The following is a 24,710-nucleotide window of genomic DNA, read 5'->3' as shown; positions in this document are numbered from 1 at the left end:
GCAAAGCAGAGTAAAACCGCAGATGCGGTGAACAAGCAAAGCAGAGCAAAACCCACAGATGCAGTGAACAAGCAAAGCAGAGCAAAACCCGCAGATGCGGTGAACAAGCAAAGCAGTGCAAAACCTGCAGATGCGGTGAACAAGCAAAGTAGAGCAAAACCCGCAGATGCGGTGAACAAGCAAAGCAGAGCAAAACCCGCAGATGCTGTAAACAAGCAAAGCAGAGCAAAACCGCAGATGCGGTGAACTAGCAAAGCAGAGCAAAGCCCGCAGATGCGGTGAACAAGCAAAGCAGAGCAAAACCGCAGGTGCAGTGAGCAAGCAGAGCAAAGAAAAACCCGCAGATGCAGTAGACAGGACAGGGCTCTGTTCACATGGAACAGACTGGAGAACACAAGAAGATAGCTGGAACACAGGAGTTAGATACAGAGGCAGGGAAACAGAACGAGCAGAACCAGATACACACAAGGTACTTGTAGCGAGTGGACACAAAACTCACAAACAGAAGTACAGAGACAACGAGTTGGAGTTAGGTGCACGTTCAGATACTGCAGGAAAAAGGGAATATACAGACATAGACACAAACAAGTAACAGACTAGGACACTGTTCAGACAGGGCCTGAACCAGGAACAAGATACAAGAACGAGCCTGGGAACTCAGCCCCCAGGGTGGCAGAAACTGACTAGAAGTCACAGGTACAGGTAGCTGCCCTGGGTACTCAGCCCCCAGGGTGGCAGAAACAGACTAGAGTCAGGACAGGACCTGGCAACTCAGTTGCAAAACAAACTGAGTGAAAGTGTTGCTCAGGCACCTCCTATTGGGTGGAGGGGGTTTAAATATCCAGTGACTCACAGCAATAGGCTGGGGATGCATTAGGACTGTGCACACAGTAACTATAAGAAACAGGCAGAAGCTGCACCGATGCCCTAAGCAGTCAGACAAGAGACATGGACACAGCAGATACTGAAACAAAATGTGCAGCCTGGACTGAGAGGTGAGATTGCGGTCTTGCATGGTGGGAGGTGGTGCACCATGCAAGCACGCCGCAGGGATGTTACACTATGCTGCAGCGAAGCAAATGGTTGTCAGCTGTAAGGACGAAAATGGTGTTTGACATTTGACATCTATAAGCCTATGGATCAAACAAAATAATCCTCTGTTCATATGAAGTTTGAGACCTATGTTTAAGATATTTGGAAGGGCATAAAGGTTAGTTTTCCGGGCCAAAGCAAATTTTTGGCAAGCACTGTAGAATGCCAAATAGTGATGAGCGAACGTGCTCATCACTACTCGGTACTCGCCCGAGTATCACGGTGCTTGACAAGCTCGGCGAGTATTTCCGGCTTGCTCGGACAGGAGCTCAGGTCCCCGCCCTGCATGTTTGGTGCTCTTTAGAAAGCCAATGTTTGAAACATGTAATGACAGACAGCCAGTTCTCCCACTGGTCTTACTGCAGAGTAATAAGGGTGTGTGCAGACGATCCGGAGCTGCTGCGGGTTTGAAGCTGTGGACTTATGCTGCGTCAAACCCGCAGTGGCCAGATGTAACAGCAAAGAGGATGGGATTTGTAGAAATCCCATGTCCACTATGCGTATGCAGATCACCCGCGGAAACTGACATTCGGCGTGCCTTTCCAGACCGCAGCATGTCAATTTCGTATGCGGGCTTTCCCCATAGACCTAACCTCTATGAGGAAACTCTGCATGTGAATAAAAAAAAAGCCGCCGCTCAGGCTGGGAGTCTTCGTGTGCACATACCCTAAGTGCTAGAAGTAGAGTAGAGATGAGTGTGCATATACTTTTCAGCTATCATCTCATGGCAGTAAGTGTGGGGGGAGGAACATCACAGCAGAGCTTTGTCTAATTACAAACACATCTTCATCTGTGCCTCCCCTCTCTCAGTACCCTGCTGTATCCCCCCCCCCCCGTACACTGACTACAGGAGAGCAGGGCTGTCTGATCATCAAGTCTTACAGAGGAGAAATCCTGTTCTAAGCTATTGTGGGGGATGTTCTTTATTCCCAGGTATGTTGCTGCCTGCTTATGATTGGTCAATGTCATGCAGGGTAAAAAAAAAGTACACGCCCACAGAGAAAAAAACTCTGGTAAATAAATAAATTATCATAACGTAAATCTTTTAGCTTATCATGATTATTCTTTTGTCTTTAAAAATGTAGTTTTTGCCATTAAACTAATTCCTTAAAACATCCATGCTACTATATAAAATGTATATTATTAATATTAGAAAATAAATACATTTATGACATTGAAGAACAGACTCTGCCAACCTTGGTTGCTGTTTGTAGTGGAGATGTATACTTTATTACTAGTCTGCCATCTGCTGGATGTTCTGGGGTACAGCTCTGCGAAGAATGCATACCATATAACTATTTTCTGGACAATTTCATATTTGTACATGGCATTATTACCAACCTTGCTTGTTGGGAATAGATTGGGTAAGAGCTGTGTCTCTAGTTGTGGGTAACAATGAGCTGATATACTCCACTCTGTTACCAGTGACTTGGTTTTTGCTTGTAGTGCTAGTAAGATCTGAGTAGTAAATGTCAAACATAAAAAAGCACAGATGACATATAATGTCACAATTGTTGTCATCTGCACAAAATTCTATATATCAGTACATAAACCATAACACAGTCCTGGTAATTCTGATCTGTGCAATTATAACAAACCTCCAGTTTGAGATTTAGATGTTTCAGTATTCAGGACAGTGTGATTGGGGATTAATGTGGGTGGAAGGTTCTTTGTGCTGCTAAGACTGAGGGTGACATTTATATGACTATCTGCACAGCGAAATGAATAACAATATACTCTTGTTTAGAAGATGTAATGGTACTATCAGAATATATACAATATTATTATTATTATTATTTTTTTTACATTTCCAGTAATATTTATCAGAACATCATTAGATTACATACTGTTTGTATAGTCTGATGTCTATTCACAGACTACAGGTTGGTAGATTTGCAGGGCATCAGATAATTTTATTACCTATAGCTTTGCCCTTGTATTGCTAGAATACTTCTGTATCACAGAGAGCCTTTCCTATAAATGCACCATATTTTAAATATTGCCAGCAGCTGCGAAGCACCAATAGGAACAGAACACACAACTACTAATAGTCTACTGAGCTGAGAGGGGCAGTGCAATATCGCCCCAACCCCTTCCCGGTACTATCCACATGGAAACTGTCATAAATATTTGTTTTTTGTGAGTCCACTGACAGAGATTTTATATAGACAAAATTTGCGCATGCTGCAAAGAAATGTACAGTAACGGTCAAAAGATTGGACACACTTGTTCACCCAGTGGTTTTCCTTGTTCTTATTGGAATGTGGACATTGTAGATTCAGACTGAAGGCAGAACAACCACGAAGGGACACAAATGGAAACAAGCAGTTAAGCAACAAACCAGAATGCATGTTAAACCTTAGATTCCTCTCTTTTACTCTGATGATAATGTTATACTGATCGATCTCCCTCTTACCAAACCTTCTCATCTCCAATCCATCCTGAATGTGACAGCCAGGGTTGTATTTCTGTCCAGCTGCTTCACCGACACCTCCACCTTGTGCCAGTCATTGCACTGGTTACCCATCCACTACAGAGTACAATATAAACCTCTCTCTTGCCCACAAAGATCTCCACAGTTCTGCACTGCCCTACATCTCCTCCCTCATCTCTGTCTATATCCCGCTCCGTGTACTCCATTCGGCAACTGAGCTAACACTAACATACTCCATAATCCAAACCTCCCACTTCCGTCTCCAAAACTTCTCTCTTCCTGCATCAGTTTTCTGGAATGCACTACCCCAAATGATCCGATTAATACCTAGCCCCCACATGTTTAAGTCTGCTTTAAAAACACATCACTTTAGATAGAACTATCACCTCACTTCATTAATATCAATCTTTCCTGTTCCCTCTTTGTAAATTTTCATCAGAAACTGGTCCCTCCCACTCATCTGTCTCCACATCCTCCATGCACCCAATAGCACTTGGTAACTTTATTTAGACATATACTGGCTGATGACCGGCTTATGCAGCTTTATATCAAAACCCCTATTTAGTACAATGATGGCTGGACCATCCATGGCAAGCACTTTTTATCTATAGTGTCCCCCATATTTCCTTATAGAATGTAAGCATGCAAGCAGGGACCTCCATTCCTCCTATAACTCCTATCAAACTATATGTTACTTTGGAATAATCTTTTTTGTAACCTTTCAATTATAAAGTGCTGCGGGATATGTTGGTGCTATATAACATTATTAATTATTATTATTCTCTCAAGCAGCTTCATCAGGCAGTCACCTGGAATGGCTTGCAATGAATATGTATGTTTCGTCATGACTTCACTTGTGTACTCTTCAGCCTTCAGAAAGTATTTGTGGCCATCGGGTATTTTCTGCAGAGGCAGTATTGGTGCACAGTACCATTCAGTGTTGAGCCCTATACTCAACTGTTCTACATCAGAATATAACAATAACCACTCAATTAAAGCTAAAATAAGTGACAGTCCATCGTTACTTTAAGAAATTAAGAAAAGTCAATTTGGAAAATTATCAGAGTCTTGAAGGTATCCTCATGTGCAGTCATGAAAACCATAAATAACTATGATGAAATTGGCTCTCATGAAGACATCCCCAGAAAAGAAAAAGCAAGAATTACATCTACTGCGCAGTATATGTTCATCAAGGTTACCAACCTCAAAAAATTCAAATTCACAGCTCCTCTGATAAAAGCCATCATAAATGATGCACAAACATCACTTAGCAGACATAGTACATGAACAGATGTGTCCAAACTTTTGACCTGTACTATATTCAATCTTCCCTGCACTGTCAGCATACAGTATATGTCACTCATTCAGACTGTTCTTACTTGAGCCAAGAGGTAGAGTGACTGTGAGGATGATTGCTTACTCCGTGTGGACTGCCAGTAGCAGAGCTGTGTCTGGGTCCATATACAGTACATTTTGGCTATAGCAGAGCTGAGTCTTTGTATATTATGGCTATGGAAGAGCTGTGTGAGTAATATGCCTATAGCAGAGTTGTGTGTATGTATACACTATGGCTGTAGCAGAGCTTTTTGTGTATGCACTATGAATGTAGCAGAATTGTGTGTGTGTATATACTCTGCCTGTATCAGAGCTATGTGTATGTACAATGGCAATAGCAGAGCTTTGTGTATACTATGACTGTAGCAATGTTGTGGGTGTACTATAGCTATAGCAGAAGTGGGTGTTTGTATACTATGGCTGTAGCAGAGCTGTTTTTGTACACACTATGGCAATAGCAAAGCTAAGTCTGTCTGCATATACAGTTGAAACCAGAAGTTTACATACAGTATATAAATAGACACATATGCATGTTTTTCTCAATATCTGACATGAAAACAGAATAAACCTTTCTCGTTTTAGGTCAATTAGGATTACCATAATTTTTAATATTTGCCAAATGCCAGAATAATGAGAGAGAGAGAGAATGTTTTAAGGCATTTTTATTACTTATTGCAAAGTCAAAAGATTATGTACATAGTATTTATTTAATACATAGCATTTGGTACCATTGCCCTTAAACTGACTTGGGTCAAACGTTTGGGATATCTTTCCACAAGCTTCTCACAATAGTTGGTCGGAATTGTCGCAGAGTGCATCTTCTTACAGTCACCACTGTACTTACGAGAGCTTCAATCAGCAAGATATCTTGAGTAAACAGTATTTACTTCATACTGGTTAAACATGAGGTACAATTCAGTGTCACACAATCCGTGTGCTGCTGACATAACACATGCAGGAAAGGAAAGAAAAAACACAGGAAGTAAAAACAACCAACAATTGAGAGCTTTCCTCCCACCATTACAGCAGGCATATAACTTTACACACTATCGCCATCTGCTGTCTGGTTAGTATAAAGTCCTCCTTTCACTTATAATAAGTCCTAATCTGTTGCATATGCCAACACCCTTTCTCAACAGTAAGGACTTATTCAATCAAACCCAACTTTTTTATTAGTCTCTGGTGTTTATCAGCATTCAACGCCTTCATGAAGATGTCTGCTGTCATTTCTTCAGTAGGACAATACTCTAATTTCAAGACTCCTTGTTCCTGATGATCTCTCAAGAAATGATATTTCACATCAATATGCTTGGTTCTTGGATTGACTCTTTCCATCTGAGCAAGAACAAGACATCCTTGATTGTCCTCTTTCAGTTTTGTTGGTTCCAACTGTGGTTGTCCTAATTCTGTCAACAATTGTCTTAACCACAGTACTTCTTGACTCGCATGTGCTGCGGCAACATATTCTGCTTCTGTTGAAGACAGTGTCACAATTCACTGTTTCTTACTTGTCCAACTTATTGGTCCACCTGAGAGAAAAAAAATATGTCCACTGGTAGATCTTCTGTCAGTTGGATCTCAAGCCCAATCTGCATCAACATATCCTGTTAAAATGCAATTATCACTTGTGGGTAATTTCAGCTAAACATTGCTAGTTCCTTTCAAATAACACATTACTCTCTTCACGGCATTCCAATCAGCTTTATTTGGTTTTGATACATTTGTACTCAGGATTCCTACTGCTGCTGCGATGTCTGGTCTTGTAACGGTCGCTAGATACAGTAGTTTTCCTATTGCTGTTCTGTATTCTTCATTATTTGGTAGCATATTTTTTTCACTGTTCATCTCTTTAAGATAATTAGTTTCCATTGGAGACTTTACTGTTTTTGCATCCTTTAATCCAAATTTTTCTGTTATGTCATGAATCATGTGATTTTAATTCAGTAGGAAACTTCCGTCTTCTTCTCTTTCTACCTGTATTCCTAGGTACTGTTTTACATTTCCCAAGTCTTTGATTTCGAAATGTTGCTTCAGGATTTTTAGAATGTTTTCTTTATCCCAATCTTGTTTAAAACAAATCAAAATGTCGTCTACATACAGTACAGACCAAAAGTTTGGACACACCTTCTCATTTAAAGATTTTTCTGTATTTTCATGATTATGAAAATTGTACATTCTTTCTGAAGGCATCAAAACTATGAATTAACACATGTGGAATTATATACTTAACAAAAAAGTGTGAAACAGCTGAAAATATGTCTTATGTTCTAGGTTATTCAAAGTAGCCACCTTTTGCTTTGATGACTGCTTTGCACACTGTTGGCATTCTCTTGATGAGCTTCAAGAGGTAGTCACCGGAAATGGTTTTCACTTCACAGGTGTGCCCTGTCAGGTTTAATAAGTGGGATTTCTTGCCTTATAAATGGGGTTGGGACCATCAGTTGTGTTGTGCAGAAGTCTGGTGGATACACAGCTTATAGTCCTACTGAATAGACTGTTAGAATTTGTATTATGGCAAGAAAAAGCAGCTAAGTAAAGAAAAATGAGTGGCCATCATTACTTTAAGAAATGAAGGTCAGTCAGTCCAAAAAATTGGGAAAACTTTGAAAGTGTCCCCAAGTGCAGTTGCAAAAACCATCAAGCGCTACAAAGAAACTGGCTCACATGAGGACCGCCCCAGGAAAGGATGACCCAGAGTCACCTCTGCTTCTGAGGATAAGTTTATCCGAGTCACCAGCCTCAGAAATCGCAGGTTAACAGCAGCTCAGATTAGAGACCAGGTCAATGCCACACAGAGTTCTAGCAGCAGACACATCTCTTCAACAACTGTTAAGAGGAGACTTTGTGCAGCAGGCCTTCATGGTAAAATAGCTGCTAGGAAACTACTGCTAAGGACAGGCAACAAGCAGAAGAGACTTTTTTGGGCTAAAGAACACAAGGAATGGACATTAGACAAGTGGAAATCTGTGCTCTGGTCTGATGAGTCCAAATTTGAGATCTTTGGTTCCAACCACCGTGTCTTTGTGCGACGCAGAAAAGGTGAACGGATGGACTCTACATGCTTGGTTCCCACCGTGAAGCATGGAGGAGGAGGTGTGATGGTGTGGGGGAGCTTTGCTGGTGACACTGTTGGGGATTTATTCAAAATTGAAGGCATACTGAACCAGCATGGCTACCACAGCATCTTGCAGCGGCATGCTATTCCATCCGGTTTGCGTTTAGTTGGATCATCATTTATTTTTCAACAGGACAATGACCCCAAACACACCTCCAGGCTGTGTAAGGGCTATTTGACCAAGAAGCAGAGTGATGGGGTGCTACGCCAGATCACCTGGCCTCCACAGTCACCAGACCTGAACCCAATCGAGATGGTTTGGGGTGAGCTGGACTGCAGAGTGAAGGCAAAAGGGCCAACAAGTGCTAAGCATCTCTGGGAACTCCTTCAAGATTGTTGGAAGACCATTTCCGGTGACTACCTCTTGAAACTCATCAAGAGAATGCCAAGAGTGTGCAAAGCAGTCATCAAAGCAAAAGGTGGCTACTTTGAAGAACCTAGAATATAAGACATATTTTCAGTTGTTTCACACTTTTTTGTTAACTATATAATTCCACATGTGTTAATTCATAGTTTTGATGCCTTCAGTGTGAATGTACAATTTTCATAATCATGAAAATGCAGAAAAATCTTTAAATGAGAAGGTGTGTCCAAACTTTTGGTCTGTACTGTATATGAGTACATAAATCCATCTATTAATTAGCCTTTTTGTGTACAAGCATGGATCAGCTTTGCTTCTTTGAAATTTTTCATTTGTAAGTACTTCCGTGATTTTGTCATTCCACGCTTTAGCTGCTTGCTTTAAACTATATATGCTTTTCTGTAGTTTGCAAACTTTGTTTGGATTTCTTTCATCTTTGAATCCTGGGGGTTGTTCCATGTAAATGTCTTCTGTTAAATCTCCATTCAAAAAAGCTGTCTTTACATCCAGATGTCTCAGTTCCATCTGTTTCATTGCTGCAACTGTAAGTAAAGTTCTTATTGTAGTGTGTTTGACAACTGGAGCAAATGTCTCATCATAGTCTTCTCCATATTTTTGAGAATACCCTTTAGCTGCGAGTCTTGCTCGGTATCTTTCATCTGTTTGGTATTTTACTTTAAAAATCCATTTACATCCTATGGCTTTTCTTCCTTCTGGCAAATCTGTTAATGTCCATGTATTTGAATCATGCATGGATTTAATTTCTGTTTCTGTTGCTTCTATCCATTTATTAGCTTCTTCAAGAAGTTTAGATATGTCTTCCCAAGAGGTAGGCTCATAGATTTTTCTTATGCTTGTCTTGTATGAGAGACGTTTTGGTGGTTTTCCTTTGTTCTCTCTCATTGAACGTCTTGGTTCTGTGTCTGTTTGTAGTTGTGATTCTTCACTTTCAGTATTTTGTTCTTCATTAATTTCTACTTCTTTCTCATCAGATATTTTTTCAGTTATGTCACTATTGTTTTTCTCATTTTTTGTTTCAACTGAAATCATAATGTCTTCATTTAAATCTTCAATGAATGCCACACTGTTACTCACCGTAACTCTGTCTGTTTTGGGATCTAGGATCCTTTGCAATTTTCACTATATCCAACGAATATTCCTTCCATGGATCTGTTTTGAAGTTTGGAACGTTTTTCTGTTGGAATGAATATAAAAACTTTACATCCAAAAACTTTTAAATGATTGACACTTGGTTTCATACCTTGCCGCAGTTCATATGGAGTTTTCGTCAGTTTTCTGGAAAAAAGTGGGTTCTGTAGATATGTAGCTGTCATTGCTGCTTCACCCCAATATTTCTCTGGTAGTTTGGAATCCGTCAACATACATCTTATCATTTCTGTTAGAGTTCTGTTTTTCCTTTCTGCTACTCCATTTTGTTCAGGTGTGTATGGAATAGTTTTCTGGTGTTCTATTCCATTTTGTCTTAAGTATTCTTCTATTCCGTGACCTGTAAATTCACCTCCATTATCACTTCTGATGACAATTGGCTTCCTTTGAAATTTGTTACTTGATCTTGTTACATAGTCTACAAGTTTATCAAAAACTTCACTTTTGTTCTTAATTAAGTATGTGACTGTGTATCTTGAGTAGTCGTCTATAAAAGTCAACATATATCTATTGCCTCCTGATGTAGTCACTTTCATGGGTCCACATACGTCAGTATACACCAAATCAAGTGGTCTTGTGCTTTTCATCTCACTTTCTTTTGGAATAGATATCCTTGTGGCTTTGGATTTTAAACAACATTCACATCTTACGGTAATTGAGCAATCTGATATCTTTAAATCTTTTGTCAATTCTTTTCTCTGTAGTTCCCTTATACTGTCAGAGTGTCTATGTCCTAGACGTCTATGCCACATGTGAATACAGTTTTTGAGATCATGTGTACGTACCTTCATCTGTTCCTTTGGTGTGTCAAAATGATATAATTGTTCATCTGCCTTGACTTTGGTTATCACCTTGTTTCCTGCAATAATTGCACACTCATTGTCTTTGAATTTTACTGTAAGTCCTTTTGCTGTGAAACGTTTCAGAGATAATAATCTGCCTTCCAATTTTGGAACATACAACACATCCTGTACAAGTATCTTTGAATCTTGTCCGAACTTGTTTGAACAATTTAGCATACCTTGTCCGATACCTTCTGCGGTTATTTTTCTTCCATCTGCAAGATAAATGGCTTCTTTCTTATCTAAATCAAGATCAGTAAAGAAATTCTTGTCACTTGTCACATGACTCGTTGCTCCTGAATCAATAAACCAACCAAGTGATGATTTCTTGTCTGTTACTTTAAATGTGCCATTACAATTATTCTCGCATGAATCGGAAATTGTGTTTTTTACTTTCTGTGTATGCTTTTTATGTTGTAATTTTTGTTGTTCTGCTTTCCATATGGTACAGTCTTTCTTTAAATGACCTTTTTTCTTACATCTGAAGCATTGTCTTGTCTCTTTATTATAGGTTTTTTTAAATTCTGTAGCTTTAAGAGCGTTTTCACTGTCCTTTTCAGTAGAAGAATCATTTCTTTGTTCTTTTCTTCTCTGATATTCATCTATTAGTCTTGTTTTCACAAAATCTAATGTAATGTCAGTTTCTGGTCTCGTCTCAAGGGCATTTATCAAGGCTGTATACGAATCTGGTAAACTGCACAATAATATAGCTGCTACATGACTATCTTTAATGTCTTCACCAATAGATCTTAGCTGTGATATCACTTCCATCATTGAGAATATGTGCTTCTGCATGTCGTCATTTGCACTCAATCTCATACTGTAAAGCTTTCTTAATAAAAATAACTTGTGATTCAAGCTAGGTCTGTCATACAGTTTTCTTAATTTTTCCCACATTCCCTTAGCTGTTTCTTCATTTCTTATATGTATTAATTGAGCATCATCCACTAATAAGCTAATGGTGGCTCTCGCTTGTCTATTCTTCTTTTCCCATGTCTGATTATCTTGATCTGGTCTTTCTGTAACAATTACTTCCCATAAATCATCCTTAGATAACAACATCTCTACTTTGAATTTCCATAACTGATAATTTTCACTATTCAGTTTAGCTACTGTGAATTTCAGTTCTGTGTTACTCATCATCTTTATATAGTCTTACTTGTTTAGAGAGATGTACTGAAGATATTGTCCTGTTTTTTCTTCTTGATAGTTCCTGTATGTCCTGCCTGTGTTGAATTCTCTGTAATTATATCCAGCTCCTGGGATCATGAATTCCTTTGTCACTCTGTATCTGGATTTATTTCCTTCTGTTTACAGAGCTTATCTGTGTGCTCCATTATCTGGGGTTATAAACCAGGATCCTCTTGTAGTGCGGGCCTGTAGTGTCTGGGCTTTAGTGTCTGGGTTCCGGCCTGGGCCCATAACCTGTCACAGAGTGCATCTTCTTACAGTCACTACTGTACTTACGAGAGCTTCAATCAGCAAGATATCTTGAGTAAACAGTATTTACTTCATACTGGTTAAACATGAGATACAATTCAGTGTCACACAGTCCGTGTGCTGTTGACATAACACATGCAGGAAAGGAAAGAAAAAACACTGGAAGTAAAAACAACCAACAATTGAGAGCTTTCCTCCCACCATTACAGCAGGCATATAACTTTACACACTATCGCCATCTGCTGTCTGGTTAGTATAAAGTCCTCCTTTCACTTATAATAAGTCCTAATCTGTTGCATATGCCAACAGGAATTGGGGCCCATTCCTCTGACAAAACTGGTGTGACTGATGCAGATTTATAGGTCGCCTTGCTCGCACCTGCCTTTTCAGCTTTGCCCATAAATTTTCAATAGGATTCAGATCAGGGCTTTGTGATGGCCACTCCAAAACATTGACTTTGTTACTTAAGCCACTTTGTGGCAGTATGCTTTGGGTCATTGTCCATTTGGAAGACCCATTTCCGCCCAAGTTTTAACTTCCTGGCTGATGTCTTGAGATGTTGGTTCAATATTGCCACATAATCTTCTTTTCTCACACTGACATCTATTTTGTGAAGTGTACCAGTCCCTCCTGCAGCAAAACAACCCCAGAACATGATGCTGCCACCCCCGTGTTTCACAGTTGGAATAGTGTTCTTAAGCTTCCAAGCTTCTCCCTTTTTCTTCCAATCGTAACGATGGTTATAATGCCAAAATAGTTACATTTTAGTTTCATCAGACCACACCATGTCTCCAAAAATTAAGGTCTTTGCTCCTGTGTGCATTTGCAAACATTAGTCTGGCTTTATGTTTCTTATGGAGTAATGGCTTCTTCCTGGCAGAGTGGCCTTTCTGCCCATGTTGATACCGTACTCGTTTCACTGTGGTTATTGACTCAATCTTACCAGCTTCCGCCATCATCTTCACAAGGTGTTTTGCTTTTACCCTTGGGTTGATATGCACATGTCGGACCAAAGCATGTTCATCTCTGGGACATAGAACCGATCTCCTTCCTGAGTGGTATGATGGCTGGACATTCCCATCTTGTTTGTACTTGTGTATAATTGTTTGTACAGATGGATGAGTCACCTTCAGGTATCTTGAAATTGTACCCAAGTATGAGCCAGATTTGTACAAGTCCATAATCCTCTTCCTGATATCTTGGCTGATTTCTTTAGACTTTCCCATGATGCTACACAAAGAATCAGTGAGTTTCAGGTGTGCATTAAAATACATCCACAGGTGTGTCTCTAATTAACTCAGATGCTGCCAAAAAAACAAATCAGAAGCTTCTAAACACATGACATCATCGTATGGGCAGTCCAGAATTGTTTAAAGACACAGTAATCTTATTGTATGTAAACTTTTGACTTTGCAGTAAGCAATAAAAGTGCCTAAAGAATTCTCTCTCTCTCATTATTCTGGCATTTGGCAAATATTAAAAAATATGGTAATCCTAATTGACCTAGAATGGAAAGGTTTATTCTGATTTCACGTTAGATATTGAGAAAAACATGTATATGAGTCTTTTCATATAGTGTATGTAAACTTCTGGTTTCAACTGTGCACTATGACTGAAGCAGAGCTGTGTCTGTTTGTGTACTATTGATGTCTTTGCCTGTCCTAGGATCATAGAATAGGTGTGTGTGTGCATTATAGCTGTAGCAGAACTGAGTGTGTACACCATCTGTACCATACCTGTGTGTGTATTTGTCCCATGGCTAGAGCAGAGCTGTACGTTCATACTATGGTTATAGCAGAGCTGTGTGTGTACTATGATTATAGCAGAGCTGTATGTGTGTGTAATTTGGTTGTAATAGCTGATTGTGTGTAGTATTGCTGTAGCAGAGCTTTGTGTGTGTATTGGGGCTGTAGCAAAGCTGTGTGTGTGTACTGTGGCTGTAACAGAGCTCTTTCCGTGTACTATTGCTGTAGCAGAGTAACAGTATATGTGTGTGTTCACTGTAAGTTGTGTGTACAATAGCAGTGGCAGAGCTGTGAGTATATACTATGGTGGTAGCAGAGCTTTGAGAGTTTACTATGTCTGTAGCAGAGCTGTATGTATAAAACATGGATACAGCAGAGAAGACTATCCATATATTATAAAGTAGTCAACCCAAAAGGCTGAATGTCTTGTCTCTGTTGCAGGATATCCCAGGGCTAGGTGCTCTTTCCCTATTCTTGAAGCTAGGGGCACCTTATCTACCCCTGCTCCCCGGATTACTTCTGATGGTGAAGACGCCGGGGCCACGTGCCTTGCTGAGCTCCTAAATCAGCCCTTATCTGTCCCCTCCCCCACCCAAGGTAATGGGGAGTTGTAGTGTATAAGAAAACATAAACCAGACATAAAAGGGAAGATGTACAGGGATAAATGAAAATACGAATCACACAAATATGCACTCACAAACAACAGAGTGGAACACTGGGAAGTGAAGGATGGAAAAAGCAAATAGGAGAGGACGAGAATATGCACACAGACTAATCAAAAAGCAAAAGTCTAAAGAACAACACTCCAAAACACCTCCTCAAACAACCAACACCTCCAACCCCAGAACTAGGCAGTATGAAACTAACACTGGCAATCCCTGATTGCCAGAGGTGAGTATATATAGCTGAGGGGAGTGGCCAACTCTTAACAGCTGAGATCATCAAAGCAGGAAAGCTCCAGAAGTTCACAACTGCACAGATTAATCCCTGCACTGCTAGCAGAAACTTGCACCATTTAATATGGTGGTGAAGTACTTCTAATCAGTGCAGAAGTATGTGAAATCTGACACCTCAATCATCTGGCCCCTCTCTGTCACCGTAAACCCTGTGATACTGAGTCTACTGATTAAGTGCAGCAGTAATGTGAGCTATAGTCATGACATCAACACTGCAGCATGTCATAGTATACACACCCTGTTAGTGACAGGTATGAATTATGGATATATTGTAAAAAAAATAGACCACTAGACTACCATTATATCCCTATGAAGAAATAGCCCCTAATGTGCATTTAAACAGGAATTCAAAGGATAATAATGGATAGATCTCACCCAGGGATGTTGAAAACTCCAACAAGTCATCCCTAGGATGAGGATATGATTCAAAGAACCTCCCGACATGTTTCCTCACGCCGATTCATCAGGGGATTATGTTTCATTCATAGTTTCAAAGAAGAAGGACCGTCTCATTGCGGAATCCATAGACCGAATGCTGCTGTGATATGTACACAAGCTGACCCGGTTTAAATGTACCGCGCTGCACCCAGCTAATCAATGGCGTACAACACTCATCTGGTCAGACCGCTCGCACTTCCACCCACCGGAACGCATAAGTCTGGCATTGACACTCAGACTTCACATCCGGGGTGTGTGGAAAGTGACGTCACACCTGGTGTACGATAACACTACGGCGGACATGGTGAATTGCGATTATCCGGTCGTTGCTGACTGCTCATTATAAACCTTGGAGGATTATTTCTTACCTCTGGTATAACTGGTTCTAGTTGTAAGGGGTTAGTTCCATGATCATGCATATGGATTAATAAACAACAGACTGTGTTAAGATTGAATGTTATATCCTCACCCCCAGAACCCTTGGTTATGTGAAACTGATACCATTCTGGTGCATACGGTCAATTTGTTTGACTGATTACTGTACAGTATTAATGTTACTATTTCCTTTTTTCTGTGTGAGCACTTGGTTCTTTAAACACAGAATTTTTAATCATATTAACAAAGGTTCATTTTTATATTCTGATTTTGTGCTGTTGCGAAGCAAATAGATGTCAGCTGTAAGGACGAAAATGGTGTTTGACATTGTTTTATCCCTTTATGTATTAGTTTTCAACATTTGCTCGGTCAAATGTTTTGCATATTTTGTCATGGGTAGTCGAATTTTGCCCTCATTTTTTTATGTGTGTGCTTTTAGGTTAAAACATGGCAAAGCCAAATTTATCACCAGATGTCGGGAAGTTAATTATTCTGAGAGTGAAGTCAGGCAGAAGCCAAAAAGAAGGAGCTATGGAATTCACCTGATCTCAGAGTCAAGTGTCACATATATTAAAGAAAGAAAAAGAAGGTTATGGAACAGCTGATAAAGCTAGAAGTGGACGACCACAGAAAACTTCCTCCAGAGTTGATCACATTATTAATATGTGAGTATCTGATGTCCATAAAGTGTTGTACAAATTTTGCACGAAATGAAGGAAGAATATGGGGTCAAAGTGAGTCGCCAATCTGTGGAAAGACGGCTAAGAGCAGTAGGGTTGAATGCACGAGTTCCAGTCAAGAAGCCTTTCATCTCTGCAAAGAACCAGAAGGTCCGACTTGAGTTTGCCAAAGAACACAGCCAATGGAAAGAGACAGATTGGTCTAAGGTGTTGTGGTTTGATGAATCCAAGTTCAAGCTGTTTGGTAGTGATTTCAAGCACTATACGTATATACCGCCCAATTGGAAAATGTAATAATGTAAGGTACCAAACACCTACATTGAAACATGGTGGTGGCAATGTCATAGTTTAGGGCTGTTTTCTGCATCTGCCATTGGCCCTCTGCATAGAATTGATGGAAATATGAATGCCACCATGTACAAGGATATACTGGAGAATGTAATGCTGCCACATGGTAAAACCAAAGTAGGCAGAGGATGGAAATTCCAGCAAGACAATGACCCTAAGCACACATCCAATTTAGTAAAAAATTGGTTAGCAAAGAAAATGTTCGCCTGTTGCAATAGCCAAGTCAATCACCTGATTTAAGCCCTATAGAGCATCTTTGGGATGAGTTAGGGCGACGATTTGGGGCCCGTATCCATAGCAATAAAGGTGAATTGTTTGCAGATTTGTAAATGGAATGAAGCAAAATCCCTCAAGATGTCTTGAATACCCTAGTGGCTTAATTAAATAGTATATGCAAAATGTTTGGCTGTCAGTTTTCTTTAATTAAATGACCATACTTATATTCAAAAGCATTTTGGTTAAAATTAAGGTCTTGCATGATGACAGCTTCATGCGCTTTCAATTCTTCACCAGAGAAATGGCATCACAATAACCAGGTAGAAGTAATCACATTTTTAAGAAAAATGAAGAGCTTTCAGTCACCACTGTATATCTACAAACCTATGGACCAAACAAAATAGTCATATAATCAATGTTCATATGAAGTTTGAGACCTATGTTTAAGATATATGGCAGGGCATATAGGTTAAAGTGTTTTCCGGGCCAAAGCTAATTTTTGGCAAGCACTGCAGCATGCCAAATTCTCACAGCGTGTAATAAACTCACTATGTGGATTTGGCTCTCTGAAGCAGTGGCTGTAGTTTTTCATTGAACATTGAGAGAATCAGAAAGAGAAATTAGTTGGCACGTGATTGTAAGCATGAAAATTGCAAATGGTTTGGCTGACAGCTTTCATTTAAAGAGGACCTTGCACCAATATGACCATGTTAAACTTGCCACATCATGAAATAGTGACTGCAGAGCGGTAGAAAAATTATATTTCTTGATTTCTCCTGAATTGAGGCGATATTAGCATAAATGATAACTTAGCATATAAATATTAAGTCCAAGATGGTATTACTAGAGATTTTTCTCTGGGAGTATACTTTGGACTCTGCATGACATTGACCAATTAAATGCAGTTAGGAACCTATTGGGGAAATAAGATCACATCTCCACACTAGCTTAGATCAGGCTTTCTCCTGTTTGAAACATGTAATGACAGACAGCCAGTTCTCCCACTGGTCTTACTGCAGAGTAATTATAAGTGCTAGAAGTAGAGTAGAGATGAGTGTGCTTACACTTTTCAGCTATCATCTCATGGCAGTAAGTGTGGATGGGGGGAACATCACAGCAGAGCTTTGTCTAATTACAAACACATCTTCAACTGTGTCTCTCCTCTCTCAGTGCCCTGCTGTATCCCCTCCCTATACACAGACTACAGGAGAGCAGGGCTGATCATCACATAGCTTACAGAGAAGAAATCCAGTTGTAAGTTATTGTGGGGGGTGTTCTTTGTTCCCCAGTATGTGGCTGCCTGCTCATGATTGGTCAATGTCATGCAGGGTAAAAAGTGCACGCCCATAGAAAAAATCTCTGGTAACACCGTCTTGGACAATGTAAATTATAACCTAAACTTTACAAGCTAATATTCTCCGCAACAGAGATGAGAAATAAAAAAAACAACTATGTTAATCTCAGGTCTGCAGCCGCTATTCCATGATCTGCCAGTTTAACATGTTAAAACTGGTGAAAGGTCCTCTTTAAATTCATATATACTTTATTACTAGAACAAAGAAAGTTAAATCCGGCACCAAAAAACTGTGTTTCCTTATACAATTGTATTTATATAGGGCAATTACATCTAGAGGTAGCGGGTGCTCATCTGACTAAGTCCATGAAAATTGCAAAAAAATAAAAATATAGTGGCATTCACCGGTCCTATTAAAATCCAACGTTTTTATTCAAGACATCATATTAAAACTGTATTGAAGGGGAGAGTGAAGCACAAGGGTCAGACGATGGCCGTTTCGCATCTGTCTGTGCTTCACCAGGTCCTGGAGTGCAGAGAGGTGCGAAACGGCCGTCTTCCGTCCCATGTGCTTCACTCTCCCCTGCAGCTAGTTTTAATATGATGTATTGAATAAAAACGTTGGATTTTAATAGGAACAGTGAGTGCCACTATGATTTTCTTTTTTTGTTACTTTATTAGTAGTCTGCCATTTGCTGGATATTCTGTGGTACAGCTCTTTAGTGTTTTTTTGCAGAGAATGCATATCATATTAATATTTGATTTGACAATTCAGGAATTAATATTTCAAATTTTATTTATTACCAACCGTGCTTAATGTGAGTGACAGCTGTGTCTTTAGTTGTGGATAGAAAAGAGCTGATATATTCCTCTCTCTTACCAGTGACTTGGTTTTTGCTTGTAGTACTAGTAGCAATCTCTGAGTAGTAAATGTCAAACATAAAAAAGCACAGATGACATAATATCAACAGATATTTTTTACTGTATATGATACTGGTACCAAAAACTGTCTGACCTTGGATACTATGTGTAGCAGATGCAGGAACAGCAGGTAACTGGACAGTGGATCCTCCATCAGTTGGATTTCTTTGAGCAGTTATATAATGCTGCCATGTTGTGTCATCTGCACAAAATTCTATATATCAGTACATAAACCATAACACAGTCCTGGTAATTCTGATCTGTGCGATTATAACAAACCTCCAGTTTGAGATTTAGATGTTTCAGTATTCAGGACAGTGTGATTGGGGATTAATGTGGGTGGAAGGTTCTTCGTGCTGCTAAGACTGAGGGTGACATTTATATGACTTTCTGCACAGAGAAATTAAAGAAATAAATTCTTGTTTGGGAGGTTGAAATGTGGTACTATCAGAATATATACAGTAATACCATATTGTTATCATTAATATTAAATATTATATTATATTACTATTATTATGTAGTATTAATTTTTCAGTTTCCTGGTATTGGCGTCACATAATCTTTAGAGTGCATGCTTTTTGTGTAGCCTAATCTTCCCCTTACTATCGGGGTTCCACAAGGATCAGTCCTAGGTCCCCTCCTCTTCTCCTTGTATACTGCCCCTATTGGACAAACCATCAGCAAATTTGGTTTCCAGCATCATCTCTATGCTGATGACACCCAATTATATACCTCTTCACCTGACCCCACCCCCCACTCTAATACGAAATACCAGTGATTGTCCGCTGTCTCTAACATCATGTCCTCCCTCTATCTGAAACTGAATCTCTCTAAAACTGAACTCCTTGTTTTTCCTTCCTCTACTAACCTACCTATACCTAACTTTTCACTTTCCTTGGGTGGCGCCACCATAACTCCCAAGCAGCAAGCTCACTGTCTTGGAGTCATATTTGACACACAACTTTCCTTTATTCCCCATATACAATCACTCAATCACTCATGTCACCTGCACCTTAAAAACATCTCCAGAATCTGACCTTTTCTCACCTTTGATACTGTAAAAACTCTTACTGTCGTTCTTATTCACTCTCATCTGGACAACTGCAACTCTCTTTTAATCGGTCTCCCTCTAACCTAACTCTCCTCTCCAATCCATCCTGAATGCAGAAGCCAGGGTTGTATTTCTATCAGACCGCTTCACCGATACCTCTACCCTGTGCCAGTCATTGCACTGGTTACTAGTGTTGAGCATTCCGATACTGAAATATCGGGTATCGGCCGATATTCGCGGTATCGGAATTCCGATACTTAATTCCGATACTTTTGCAATATCGTATACCGGAATCGGAAGTTCCCATAATGCAATGAGACATTTTCATTTTATTCAGCCAATGAGGATCCTAAGAAGTGTGGGCACATCCTGTTAGGCATGTAGGCATCTTAACTAATGGCATGGCTGTGATTGGCTGCTGAAATGATGTCATGATGCACTATAAAAGCCACCGCCGCCATTTTGAGCTCACTCTGCTGTGAATTCAGTTAGGGATAGGACGCTGTTGTTCTGAGGGACAGTTTTAGCTACCTATTTGCTCTATACTGCTTTACCCAAGCTACTTTCTAAATCACTGTGCCTTGCAGTGCTAGTGCACAGTTCCCTGTGCTGTTCACCGCTGTCTGCAAGGTCTGTGTGTGTGAGTGCAGCTCACCCTGTAGTGTGTGCTTCAGCCAAGTCTGGTTGTAGTGCACTCAGTGTGTGTCACTGCCTCATACATTGTCCTTTTTTGCCAATTCATAATTTTTCCTGATATCTCCTATTAGTGTGGTGGTTCCATCTGTATTCAGCTAAATTGGTTCCAAACACACTATATAGGAGTAGATAGAGACATTTTTTTCCGTCTTGCAGCGCTAGTGCACAGTGCTCTGCATCTGTACTGTTCACCGCTGTCTGCAAGGTCTGGTGTGTGAGTGCAGCTCACCCTGTAGTGTGTGCTTCAACCCCGTCTGGTTGTAGTGCACTCAGTGTGTGTCACTGCCTCATACATTGTCCTTTATTGCCAATTCATAATTTTTCCTGATATCTCCTATTAGTGTGGTGGTTCCATCCGTATTCAGCTAAATTGATTCCAAACACACTATATAGGAGTAGATAGAGGAGCCTTTCTGCAGCCTTGGGCCCTGCAGCCCCAGCCAGATTAGTATTAGCCTATTTTTTGCAGCCTCATCTATTGCATTGTAGGTTACCTTCCTACATTGTAATAGCTACAAAAAGTTTGTGATACTATCGTTATTACATCTTTAGGCACATCCAGTGTCTTTTTGTGACAAAAAAAAACCTAAATAAAGTTCATCAAACACTCCACTTTACAGTTGTGTAGGCCACATTAGCTCATATTAAAGTCTAGTCCACACTTTATAAAATTAGTGTTTCTTATACCTGTTAGCAGCTGTTCAGGAATAAGCACACTAAGCCCTTAGTACTTTTCTGCCTATCTTTATCAGTCTACCAAGATGAAGAAGGCAGGGAGTAAGGCATGTGGTCGTGGGCGTGGGCGTGGAGTTTCTGCAGGGAGAGGACGTGAGGATTCTGTGCCTGCAGGGAGAGGACGTGGGGATTCTGTGCCTGCTGCGGGCACCAGTGACTCAGCATCCCCCAGTTTTACCAGGGAACAGTCCTTTATGCGCAGCTTTGTAGGAGCTAGCCGTACCCCACTGCTGCGCGAGGACCAAATTGAAGCCGTTGTCGGATGGATGGCAGCTAACGCATCGACTTCAATTAGTTCCAGATCCTCTCAGGTCCTGAGCACTGAAGAGCACCCATCTGTCTCTTCACCACCTGCCAAATTGCCCAGGCAGTCAGAGAGCCCTGGACAGGAGCCATCTCTACTTCTGTTCTCTGAATCTCTTGGCTTGGAAAGAGGGGGCCAGCCAAGCAGAATTCGAGAATTTGAAGAAGAGGTAGTATGCAGTGATGCGCAACCGTTTTGTCTCTCTGAATCTGAAGAGGCGGGTAGGCCAGTGCCTATGGTCAGCAGCACACCTCAGTACGCATCTGATGATGAGACTCAGGTGCCACTTTCTGGTGCGTACTGTGCTGTCGAGACTACCCAGGAGAAGCAGTTGTTTGAAGAGGGTGGTGTAGATGATGAGGTCCTTGACCCATCATGGCGTGAGGGACAGGAAGGTGGTGGGAGCAGCTCTGAGGAAGAGATTCCCCGAACGGCCCAAAAAGGAGGGAGAGGGAGGGGGCAGACTTGGTTGCCTGTAGCCTCCACTTCGGCACCCATTAGGAGCATGGCTCTTCCAAAATCCAAAGCGGGCGCTCCCAAGACTTGCAGTGCCTGGTCCTTTTTTGACACAGTTGCAGATGACATTTGCTTTGTCAAATGCAAGCTGTGTAATCAGAAGGTGAAAAGAGGGAAAAGTGTCAGCAACCTCAATACCACAAATATGTGGAAACATGTGCGGACCAAGCACGTGGTGGAGTTACACAAACACACTGAAGACCTAGGCCAACCTACAGCGCCACCTACCACCTCTTCAGCTCGTGTTGTAGCCTCTTCCTCCAGCTCACACACAGCTGGTTCGGCTTCCTCACAGGATCGCCATGGAAGAATCTCTGGCACTGTTGTACAGAGACACAGTGTAATTCCACCCACAGCACCACTTTCCCAGTCATCCTCACACTCCCAGGCCAGTCTACAGCCATCGTTAGCACAGGCATGGGAGAAAAGGCGCCCATACTCGGCAAACCACCCCCGAGCACAGGCTCTGAATGCTGGCATTGCTAAACTACTGGCCCTTGAAATACTATCATTCAGGCTGGTGGAGACTGACACATTCCGTAACTTTATGGCATTGGCAGTCCCACAATACAACGTGCCCAGCCGCTTTTATTTCAGCAGGCAAGCCGTCCCTGCCCTGCAACATCATGTGGAGGGAAAAATTAAACATGCGCTACAAAACGCCGTCAGTAGCAAGGTCCACCTGACCACTGATGCGTGGACCAGTAAGCATGGACAGGGACGATACCTTTCCCTCACTGCCCATTGGGTAAATGTTGTGGAGCCGGGTACAGATCTTGAGAGTGGCGCTGTACGTGTTCTGCCAACTCCAAGGATTGCAGGAATCCAGTCTGTACACATTGACTCCTCCTCATACTCCAGTTCCTCTGAATCAGCGCTGCAGGAGCCGTCACGGTCTACCTCCACATCGACCCGTGAACGGTTACCTGTTATGATGACCGATATGAGCACAGCCGTGGCCAAACGTCAACAGGCCGTATTAAAATTAATTTCTTTGGGGAATCGAAGCCACACAGCGCAGGAGCTCTGGAATGCCATCAAGCAGCAGAGTGACGTGTGGTTTGTGCCAGCGAATCTCCAGCCAGGCATGGTAGTGTGTGACAATGGCCGAAATCTGGTGGCAGCTCTGGGCCTAGGCAACCTCACTCACATCCCATGTCTGGCACATGTGCTCAACTTGGTCGTGCAGAGTTTTTTGAGGGACTATCCGGATCTTGATGCACTGCTTCACAAGGTCCGCATAGAGTGCGCTCACTTGCGGCGTTCCAGCAATGCAAGATCACGCATTGCAGCTCTGCAGCGCCGATTATGTCTTCCGGAACATCGCATCATATGTGACCTACCCACCAGGTGGAATTCAACGTTACATATGTTGGAGAGGTTGTGTGAGCAGCAGGCAGCAGTAATGGAGTACCAGCTGCAGCAGGCGCAAACAAGTCGCAGTGCGCGCCGTTCACACTTCACCACCACTGAGTGGGCCTCTATGAAGGACATTTGCCACGTTTTGCGTGCCTTCGATTATTCCACGCGGATGGCGAGTGCAGATGATGCACTAGTCAGCATGACTATCCCCCTTATCTGCCTGCTTGAAAAAACACTGCACGCACTAAGGGACGAGGTTTTGGAAGAGGTGGAGGATGAGGAGTCACAAATGCCATCTGCTTCTCTACAGTCTGCGCAACGTGGTTCCTCACAAAGGCCTAGGCAGGGGACACTTTGTGAGGAGGATGAGGAGGAGTCAATGGATGAGGAAGACATCTGTCCAGAGGAGGGAGGTACACAATGCTCTAGTAGTCAGTATCTAGAGCGAGGGTGGGGTGATGCAGAGCAGGCAGAGATCACGCCTCAAGCAGGGGACAGCGTTTCTTGGCCAGTTGGCAGTCTGCAGCACATGGTTGATTTCATGCTGCAGTGCCTGAGAAACGACCGCCGCATCGCCCACATTCTCAACACGGCTGATTATTGGGTGTCCACCCTCCTAGATCCTCGCTACCGGGACAACTTACAAAGCCTCTTAACACCGTTGAACCGGGAGCGTAAAATGCGGGAGTACCAAGACGCACTGGTGCATTTCATCATGTTCTCCATTCCAACCGAGAGCAGTGCTGCTAGTGCTTTACAAAGCAGCTCAGTGCGTCGAGGCAGTGGAGGAAGCTCTGCACAAAGAGGGAGCAGAAGCAGCGCCTCAGCACAAGGCAAGACCAGTATGGCCGAAATGTGGCAAAGTTTTGTGTCCCCTCCGCCACAAATGTCTACACCATCACAGACGGCTCCAGTCAGCAGGAGGCAACGTTTCCGTCAGATGGTGACAGACTACATGTCTTGCCCTCTTAGTGTACTCCCAGACGGCTCTTCTCCCTTCAAGTTTTGGGTCTGTAAGCTGGATACATGGCCAGAGCTTAGTCAGTATGCACTGGAGGTGCTAGCTTGCCCTGCTGCTAGTGTATTATCGGAACGCGTCTTTAGTGCCGCAGGTGGTGTACTAACAGACCGTCGCATGCGACTATCCTCCGATAACGTTGACCGGCTTACTTTTCTCAAAATGAACAAGGCCTGGATCTCTCATGAATTTGCCTGTCCTCTTCCAGAATAAATAATTGGTTGGCAACAGTATCCAGGTCTCCTGTTCTGTTCATGTTTCTACCACCT

At 41.7% G+C, this 24,710-nt stretch overlaps 1 protein-coding gene across 1 annotated transcript in view; it reads right to left on the bottom strand.

Annotated features, from left to right (window-relative positions):
- The window catches only part of LOC141247126 (uncharacterized), a 132,553-nt gene that overhangs the window by 58,487 nt on the left and 49,356 nt on the right, over window positions 1-24,710 (bottom strand). Inside the window, exons 5-6 of the mRNA XM_073669190.1 lie at window positions 2,691-2,801; window positions 2,434-2,550 (exon numbers count right to left, since the gene is read on the bottom strand). Coding sequence (XP_073525291.1) covers window positions 2,434-2,550; window positions 2,691-2,801 — 228 coding nt within the window. The remainder of the gene's footprint in view (window positions 1-2,433; window positions 2,551-2,690; window positions 2,802-24,710) is intronic.

Source organism: Phyllobates terribilis, unplaced genomic scaffold, assembly GCF_046119375.1.
Source record: "Phyllobates terribilis strain yellow unplaced genomic scaffold, ASM4611937v1 Scaffold_2__4_contigs__length_985480577, whole genome shotgun sequence".
Lineage (NCBI taxonomy): Eukaryota > Metazoa > Chordata > Amphibia > Anura > Dendrobatidae > Phyllobates > Phyllobates terribilis.
The sequence above is the reverse complement of the archived record's forward strand: the minus strand, read 5'-3'. Positions and strand labels throughout refer to the sequence as shown.